Source organism: Oculina patagonica, chromosome 8 (genome assembly GCF_052425735.1).
Source record: "Oculina patagonica isolate OP01 chromosome 8, crgOcupat, whole genome shotgun sequence".
In the NCBI taxonomy this organism is placed as follows: domain Eukaryota; kingdom Metazoa; phylum Cnidaria; class Anthozoa; order Scleractinia; family Oculinidae; genus Oculina; species Oculina patagonica.
The window spans coordinates 21,999,347-22,009,346 of record NC_135765.1 but is presented as its reverse complement, the minus strand read 5'-3'; the positions used below and the strand labels follow the sequence as shown (position 1 = coordinate 22,009,346).

General features: G+C 39.1%; 2 protein-coding genes across 2 annotated transcripts in view; both read left to right on the top strand.

Moving 5' to 3' along the window:
• The window catches only part of LOC144662724 (uncharacterized), a 107,897-nt gene that overhangs the window by 18,218 nt on the left and 79,679 nt on the right, over positions 1 to 10,000 (top strand). The gene's annotated exons all lie outside the window — the stretch shown is intronic.
• LOC144663214 (uncharacterized) lies at positions 274 to 3,644 on the top strand. Its single transcript, XM_078524129.1, has 2 exons — positions 274 to 303; positions 1,869 to 3,644. The coding sequence occupies exons 1-2, from the start codon at positions 274 to 276 to the stop codon at positions 3,642 to 3,644; spliced, it is 1,806 nt and encodes a 601-aa protein (XP_078380255.1).

Sequence of the window (10,000 nt, the reverse complement as noted above, 5' to 3'; positions counted from 1 at the left end):
CAATTACTATATTGAAAACTTCAAACAATATACACCAGGAAGGGAAACGCTGCAATCTTTAGATCAAACTGTAGATGGGTGGTAAAATTTTGAGCGCCCCACAAAATAATTTTTTAACTTTGAGATAAGTAATTACAACAAAAATACTATATCTGAACTACGGATGGAGGACAAAACGATTATGAATCAAAGATCTCTTCGAGATATCGACTTTTTTGCATGAAGTTAGTATAAGTAGGAGTTTTATCCTGGGCATTGTTGTTCGAACATATCATGAAAGAATTCAAACGTCTGTCAGTTCAAGTATCTTTTTTATTTTCGCGGAGGAAATGCTGTATTTGTCAGTCGCGACGGCTGGGCGCTTTGCGACTCATATACTTTGGCTTGGTTAAAAAATGGTAAACTTTGACGCTTGCCTTTAATCGAAATAGTTGTTTCCTTTCGAGTTAAAAAGATTTCTACTGGGCTTAATGCAGGGCTCTCCATAAAGGTTACGCACGACAGAGTTACCTTTTGTCTCGTCACGCAATCTTAACCCCAAATTGAGAAGTAAATATTCGTTTGGATATTACCAACAGCCGCTTCTCCTCGCGTTATTCTTTACTTTACGGCTACACATGCCATTTCTAACGACTACATAATTTCCAGTAAAACAGTTGCTGTTTTTTTTCTAATGGCGATGCATTAACGTCTGAAGAGAAGCAAAAACGTTTAGTGTTTACACCGGAAGTAATTTCACAACAGGCTACAAAAAAAAAACTTGTAAATATCACTTCACACCTGCATTGAATGTTAAAATTCTAAATTGTGCAACTCAGCAGAAATAATCATTGTCACGAAATGAGTTCCTTTTGGTTAACTTCTAGCAACGTTTTAGTGTGTGAAAGACTTGTACCAGTACAAATATTAAAACTTGACACCACTAAGATAATTACGCACCGAAGCTGGTGTTGAGGATCTACTCAAAAATTGACAAAACAAACACATAGTGTCAACCGTAGCCGGTAGAAAATCGAACGAAAAATATAAACAAACAATAAATAAGTCCGCCACTGCGTGAGATGGTTCTTGTGTGTTCCTGCCGCGAAGGCGGCCTTGCGAGTAACCTTTAAATCTTGCCAAAGATCTCGAAGATCACGATCTAACAAAGAATAGAAAAACTAATAGTCATAAACGGTAAAGAAATCGTGCGGTCCAAACTCAAACTTGAGAACACGGGAAGTTGACGGAAACGTGCCCCAAAACTACTGTCAATATGCCAGCGAGACAATAAATCTGCGGCGCGATTCTCTTCGCCCGATAAATGAACCGCGCGTAGGTCAAAGTCATGGGAAGCTGCAAAAAAGCGGCTAGCGACTGATCCTGAAGTGAGTGCAGAAACCACCTCAGCGTTATCGCAGAATACTTGAATGCGGCAACCGGCCCACAGATGGCCCCACAAACGCAGAGCAACTAGGATGGCGAGCGCTTCTAAAAGATGAATCTCTAAAAATCGGGCAAGGACCACTGAAGGAAACTGTACGTGAAAATATTGAGACTCACACACTAAAACGATAAGCACGCGTCAGTGGAGAACACGGTGTCAGGAGCAGTCCAGACAAGTGAGGAAATAATAGAAACTCCATTGTAAGTCCGCATGAACCGAAGCCACCACGCAATGTCTCTATGAAACTCAGTAGTAAGACGCGTGCGATGACCATTCCGTTTAAGTGTTCGCAACAAACAAATAGTCTACAAAGAACACATTCCACAGAAATCAATACTGAAAAGATGTTCAATACGCCTACTGCGCGTACTATATCTATATCACGTGCTAAACATGCAATGAGATCATATAGCTATAACGCAATGTTGATGAGTGAAAAAAGACATTACGATCTGAGAATGAGCTTAGAATTCTTCTAGCAAATAACGAAATAGATATTATATCGATTAATGAAACTAAGCTCAATGAAACTGTCACTGACGGTGAGGTCAACATTCCTGGTTACGATATAGTTCGACGTGATAGAATTACAGACGGTGGTGGAGGAGTATGCTTTTATGTCAAAAAATCTATAAATTTTACCATACGTAGTGACTTAAATATGGATACTCTTGAAAATCTATGCCTAGAAATTCAAAAACCGAGATCAAAGCCGTTTGTTGTTGTCACGTGGTACAGACCACCTGATTCTCCCATAGGTATCTTTTCATCCTTCGAAACTCTGATTGGGAAAATCGACTCTGAAAATATTGAATATTATCTAATGGGAGATCTCAACTGTAACATGAATGCTACTCGACATGACAATGACACGCGCAAACTAATGAGTATCATGGATGTTTATGGACTTCAGCAATTTATAACTGAACCAACGAGGATAACTCCGACTTCTTCAACTTTAATTGATGTGATCTACACCAATTGTCCTGATAAGATTGTATGCTCGGGAGTCTGTCATATCAGTATTAGCGACCATAGCCTAGTTTTTGCCTACAGAAAATTATCCGTTAATGGAATATCTGGTGGACACAATACTATAACTTATAGGAACTTTCGAAAATTCAATCGAAATCATTTTCGAAATGATGTTGCGTCACAAAATTGGGATCCGGTATATAACTCAATTAATCCCAATGAAATGTGGTCACAATGGAAATGCTTGTTTCTTTCGATTGTCGACAAGCATGTTCCACTGAAAACAATGCGTGTTCGCTCACGCAGTTCCCCATGGATTACCTCCGAACTAAAAAAACAGATGCGTCATCGCGATTTTCTAAAAATTAAAGCAATGAAAACCAGTGATCCCAATGATTGGACGCAATTTAAAAAACAACGTAATGCAGTTAATACCGAAATTAGATTAGCCAAGCAAGTCTATTATCAAAATAGTTTTAACGAGTATGTTAGTGATTCTAAGAAGACCTGGCAGACCATTAACGAATTAACTTCACGAAAATCTGGGAAAACATCAGTTACGTCTCTAAAAGTAAACGGGGTGTCTGTTACTGACCCAACGGAGATATCAAACGAATTTAACAATTATTTTGCCACCATCGGTCCGAAACTTGCCAGTAACTTTGATCCCTTAGAAAATGACAACTATCAAAAGTATCTCACCAGCACAGACAAACGGTTCCAGCTCCGTCCGACCAGTACAAATAAGGTCCTTTCACTTTTGAATAAACTAAACAAGTCAAAGGCAACTGGCCTTGACAAGATACCTGCTAGGCTCATCCGAGACTGCGCAGATCTCATCTGCATTCCTATTCGTGATATCTTTAACCAATCAATAAGTCTAGGTATATTTCCCGACGATTGGAAATGCGCGAGGGTTACCCCACTCTTTAAACAAGGCGATCGAAACGACCTTAACAACTATCGCCCAATTTCTGTGATCTCCATTGTGGCCAAGGTGTTTGAAAGAATTATTTATGACCAACTATATGCTTATTTAGAAGAACACGATATCATTTGTAAACACCAATCGGGTTTTCGTGCCATTCACTCAACTGTAACGGCTCTCCTCGAGGCCACAGACACTTGGGCATATAATATCGATCACGGCAAAATCAATGCTGTTGTTTTCGATAACACGATCACAGTTGACCATGAGATAACACGATCACAGTTGACCATGAGATCCTTTTGTCTAAATTAAGTCATTACGGTATATATGGTAATTCACACCAATGGTTTAGGTCATATTTAGAAAACCGCACACAAATGTGCTCTATCAATGGTTCGCTCTCCAGTAGTTGTTCATTATGTTGTGGTGTCCCCCAGGGAACGATTTTAGGGCCACTACTATTTCTATTATATATAAACGATCTTCCGAATTGTCTCTCAAATTGTGAGCCAAGGATGTACGCAGATGATACCCATCTTACATACGCGAGTGACAACACAGACAATATTCAGTTACGCCTAAACCAAGATCTAGAAAACGTTCACAACTGGCTGAGAGCAAACAAACTTACTCTAAATATGACTAAAACCGAGTTTATACTTATTGGATCTAGGCAGAGGCTTAGTAATCTTACAGGTTCCTCGAAAGTTGCAATAAACGATTTTCAAGTTAGCCAGGTCAAGTCTGCAAAATCACTTGGAGTGATCATCGACGACAGACTTGATTGGAGTAGTCATATCGAGAAACTAACAAAGAAAATTGCTTCTGGGATTGGGGCCTTAAAACGAGTAAGGCACCTGGTCCCTCAAGCAACCTTACACCTAATATACAGAGCTTTAATACAACCGCATTTCGACTACTGCAGTACTGTTTGGGGAAACTGTGGGATTACTTTGCAAAACAAGCTACAAAAGCTACAGAATAGAGCAGCCCGTGTTTTGACCTTCTCAAACTATGACGCGCACGCTGGTGATTTATTTGAAATTCTAGGATGGAAAAATCTAGCTCGCCAGCAGCAAATTCAAAGAGCCACGATGGTTTACAGGTCTCTGCACGGGTTGGCTCCAGACTACCTATCATCTAAATTTGAAAAACGAGAAACCGCGTACAACCTAAGGGACTCTGAAAACAAACTCAATGTTCCATTACCGCGCACTAACTATTACAAAAACAGCTTTACGTACAGTGGCGCCATCTTGTGGAACAGTCTTCCTATTAACATAAGACAAGCAGAGTCCCTTGGGCAATTTAAAAAACTAATTGAACGAGTACTCTAGGGCACGGCATTCGTGGAAAGCAGCTTTTTATTTTTGTACATATATTTTTATATTTCCCCTCTTTCTTGTATATATATTATAATTAGATTGTTGTATTGTGAGCTGATGAATTTGACCGTGTTTTAAATAAAGATTATCCATCCATCCATCCATCCAGAACTAAACGATAACTGGAATTAATGAGAGACCCTTTCATCACCCACAGCGGAAAGAAATCCCTTGAGAAATTAAAACAGTCCCTTGAGAGTTAACAAGAATGTGATTCCTTCCGGTTCCACATTTACCCCCCACTTAAACGCTATTCTCCTTCATTTTGCTTGTAAACAAGCAAAGAAGTCGAAACAACGAGACCCAGGTTTTAGACGCTATTGGAAACTACTTAAATGATGTATACACATCAATAAGTAGCGCAACACAAGAGGAATATGATAGCTTTATTCAAGAATTGCGCCTTCCAAAGCTTTCTGATGAAGAGCGTGACGGACTCGAAGGTCCTTTATAATTAACGTACGGCGAATGTAAAGAGGTTTTAGAAACCTTTCAAAATAACAAGTCTCCAGGCGAGGACGGCTTTACAGTAGAATTTTATAAAAAAATTCGAACTGCTAGGACAAGAGGTGTACGTCAAGGATGTATTCTAAGCCCTCTGCTGTTCAACCTTTATATAACCAATCTACCCTATTTGTTCGAAAACACGCTATAAATTCACTTTTGTATGGTTTTGATTTTATTATCCTATCAAGATCCAAAAACAGAATTACAAAATTGTATAAACACGTTCCCTTTATATTGCAAATCATGGAGGTCAAAAGTCAACACTAAGAAAACGAAGATAATGAGTTTTCAAAAACGCCAAAGGAAATTAGCTGATTATTGTGCAAAGTCGGGGCCGATGTCACAACAAGAGCAAAAAAATAATATCGGGCTCGCTTAACGTTTCTTTGTTAGAGCTGGGGCCGTTCTTTGTCGGGCTTACAGGGGTACTATGACCACAGGGACCGATGATATTGTACCGGGTACGGTATTTTTTACCGGGTCCGGATATTTTATACCGGGCTCAGTTACCCAGAAACAAAAATTGATCCGAAAAATAATTGATCTTGATGAGTACCTTAGTAAACCACGCTGCGTTCTCTTCGCGAAGGGAGAGTTCTTGGTGCACCAGAGTTTGTTTTGAAATTCTCTCACGTTCTCTACTGTTGTCCTTTTCATGTAAAGCCCTTGCCTTCTTTTTTTCAAAAGGGTTCTTCGGAGAATTCCATTTTACTATGACAAAATTATTCCCGAGAAAGGTTTTTGGGAGCTCAAGTGCTCCCGTAAAGCTTTTGGGAAAAAAAGACGTGATTTTCGCGGGCCGGAAATTTTCGCGCGCTTTGAGAAAAACCCAAAATCGTTTTCGGGGGCTTTTAAGTGGCGATGTCCTTTAAAGCGGACCATGGCATTTCGGGTCGGAAGAAAGTTTTCCTTCAAACTTTGCCCAGTGAACTATCTTGGTTTATAAGTAAATGTAACGGCATTAGTTTTTTGAAATACGTTAAAATGTTTTTTGCAGAGCCTATAACAGCCAAGGCGACTAAAAGGCTAAATTTTGATGGTCGCTACAACGAAAAACTGCACAAGTTGACGAGCTCGGCACACAAAAACCGCCGACCGCAATAGAAAACTATTATAATCCCATGAAAGGTGGTCCTTAAAGGGTTGTGAAAACATGTTTGTTTTAATATTTTTTTTAATTTTCAGGTTTGGAAAAATTTATGTCTCAACATCCGTCAGATCACTTTTTTTAAACATGCCAATGTACCCTGACTTTGCTGGCTTTTATTTTCCAAGTCCAGACCAGACCATTCTAAATTCCACTTGAATTCTACTAAATGGATGCCAGGGAGCACAGAAATTTAAAAATACCTTGCACTTCTGACCTTCTTTCGTCACAGCGACTTCCAACTTTTCGTGTTTTAAGCGAATTTTTCATACACGTTATGCAAATGAGGTTGTAAACCGAGCAACGGTTGTTTTTAACAAAAACGGTTAAATCGTTGACTTACAGCATTGCAAGTCAAAAATACAGGTCATTTCACAGAACGATCACTTGCAAACGTTTTAAGCGGTTAAAAACGGCGAATTATTCGTCCTGGAACTTTGAATTTGTTACGAATTAATTATGCAGTTTCGCTGTCTGCTAAACTTGGTCAGGTAAACTTACTAGTTGGATTGTGTACTCTTAGGTTTTGTTGCTTTCTATTGTTGAGTTAACAGTTTTGTTACTTTTGGAATCTGAACGTTTTCTCAGTATGTAATAAGTTCAATTTTAACACCACACATTGAAATCTAGGATTCGTGACATTTTAATTTAATCACTGACATCAATGTTCGAAGTTAAAAAAAATAATTTATTCTGTTACCGTAGCTTAGCAGGTAGCTGAGGACGGTACTTTGTGGCCCTAATTGCCTTTCTTCCTAATGAATTTCGTTTTTAACTTCTTTGTTACATACACAGACATCAGTAAAGTTTAGTATTACTCTGTGTATCAGTAAGTTATTTTAACACAAAAGCTCGCTCGTGCGAACTTAATTTTGTTTACACACATCTTATACTCGCAAACCCGTGAATATCGACGTCCAATCATCATCCCACTGCTCGAGATATATTCTCCTCCGTAAAAGGAAAGAAAAACGCTGCTTCATTGCAAATGAAATATTTTTCATAGAAATACTCTACTGAAAAAAATACTTTCAAGTCTGTTTCCTTGACTCAAACTTTATAGATCACTGGGGCGAGTTTTACCGTGACAAAACGGAAACTGACGTGACACAGCCAGAACTAATCGCGATCGCGTGGTTCTTTATCTATGTTCGTTCGACTTTTTTGCTTATCCATTTGGTTTTCATGTTTAGATGTGTTACCACACCTTATACAAATTTCAATTTGCACAACTACCTCTAAGCTTATAACAAGAAACGTCTGTGATCCCTGTTGCCACTACACGGTACAACTTACTACACCTTGAAATTATATCATTCTTTTCCAAAAAAAGAAAAAAAAAACACTTTCTCATTGCAAATAAAATACTTTTCATAGAAAATCTCTACTCAAAAAAGCACTTGTCTGTTTTCTTGACTCAAATTTAGATCAATCGGCCAAAACGGAAACTAGCGTGACACGGCCAAAAAAATATAACTAATCTGTTCAAATCTAATCGCCTGGTTCTTCGTCTAGTTTCTTTCGACTTTTTGCTTATCCATTCAGTTTTCATTTTTAGATGTGCTACCACGCCTTAAACAAATTTCAGTTTGCACGACTACCTCTAAGCTTATAACCAGAAACGTCTCTTACCCCCCTCAGGGGGGAGGGGTTACCCCCATAATGGCCTAAACAGGGAGGCTCTGTCCGAAAGGGGTACCTTTTTCATGCTTTAGGTATATAAGAGTAGGAATCTCACAAGTTTAGGTAAATGAAAGCGTAGGGATATCGGTTATTTAGGTATTTAAAAGGAGGTTCAAGTTTAAATATTTCGAACAAACGCACCTTATGGCTTGTCGGTATTTTTAAACAAATTTGGCTTCTTGGAGCCAAAATAAAGTTGTTCCGGGTAGGTGAGTTATCCCTAGCAGAGCGTTTACAAGGCGCTAGGGTAACCCTGGCGCTCAGCTAGGGTTACCCTAGTGCTAAGGCAACCCTAGCTACCTTGTAAACACGTCGATGAAAAAAAAGAAGAAATGTGGGAGCGCTAGGGTAACCCTCCTGCTAGGGAAAACCTGGCACTAGGGTTACCCTACCTGCTTGTAAACAGGCCCTGAGTAGAAATACCAAGTACTAAATATATATATACACTTAGTAGAGATAAGGGACAATAGGAACCGAATAGTCCGATTAGTCAAGGCTGATAGCGTAAGGACTGTTAGATTTTTTATAGGGCGGGGGGATAAAGGAGGGGGCATGAATTTTGGATGCTCGTTTTTTTTAAATTTTCTTACAGCCTAACAAGATATTTTTTTGGTGGCCTTTGCCTTCTTTTGGGATTTACACCCCCTCCCCCTCCCCCATAAAACAGGCAAAAAACTAAGAAAGGGCCGGAGGGATCTCAACAGCTATAAAAAAACCTTCCCTTATTAACTTCCTAAGTCTTAAATAATTTATTTTACATGTATTTGTCTGAACAGCATTCAAAACAAGCTATCTAACAATGACGTCTTAGTGCGCAATTATAGAATATGAACCAACCGCGTAACCTGGAAGTACCGACTGACAAAGGCTTGAGAAGAATTTAGCGGGCGCAAATAACTCTCCCTCCTCAACAAATGTTAGAAGAGCAGCTAGAGTAAAATATTGAACCGGCATGAACTTCTCAAGCAAAAGAAAAATATTTTTATAATCTGTTTTATGTAAAAGAAACTGTATGGCAATTCTCTACGCACCGGATCCGGAAAATCGGCTCTTTGCCCCCTACTGGTTTCTTCGTGGACGTCCTTGGTGCGCTGGATATAAGCAAGCTGTTCTTGGGCGCCAGAACTTTCCAAATGTGTGCCTATGCTTGGCGCACACGGCCATTTTTGCGACAACCGACTCCTCTAAATCGAAAAAGCCAGCTCTGTCCAGGATAATTTGCCATTCTGTGATGTCCTCTCGCGATAAATGTATAGAAGCGAGGTGACTGTCTATCGATTCATCGCACTGAAGCAAGCAGAAAAGACCTGAAACGCCTCGTGAATCGCTACACTTTCCCGACAAAGCATGACATCTTGTTTTGAAATTTTATTTTTGGAGCCAATTACAAAACTTTGGCTCAAACTAATTACATTATCACAGTGACAATACTTACCAGAACTGTCTCTAACATTTATTTAAAAATTCGTGCCATAATACAACACTATGCACTAAATTATGAATAAAACTAGTTACAGAATGACAATTTCAAATGTCTTTGTGCATCCTTACAGCTGGTAACGTGAATTGTGGCAATAGAATTTTGACGGTACGAACCGTCGGGTTTTGCCCACGCAAATCTTGTTTGCATGAAACACGAAAAGTCACGCAAATAAAGTTGTAAAGCGCTGAGGAAGAAAGCGACCATAGAGACCGCTGGAATTCAGGCTAGGAAAAATGAGTGCTGCTTTATGCAAAACAAGTTTATGAATGTGACTTTGAACAGCAGATTAACTAACTAAAACTGCAACTTTATAAAGTGGCAACAAAACATGTCAATTGAAATACAAGGTCACAAGCTGTCACAAATTGTTTATTTCAAGAGTTACATAACTCCAACTTGTTAGACCAGTTAAAACTGAAGGAATTTTCAAATATTACACCTTGAACGCTTTCAGATTTAGCAA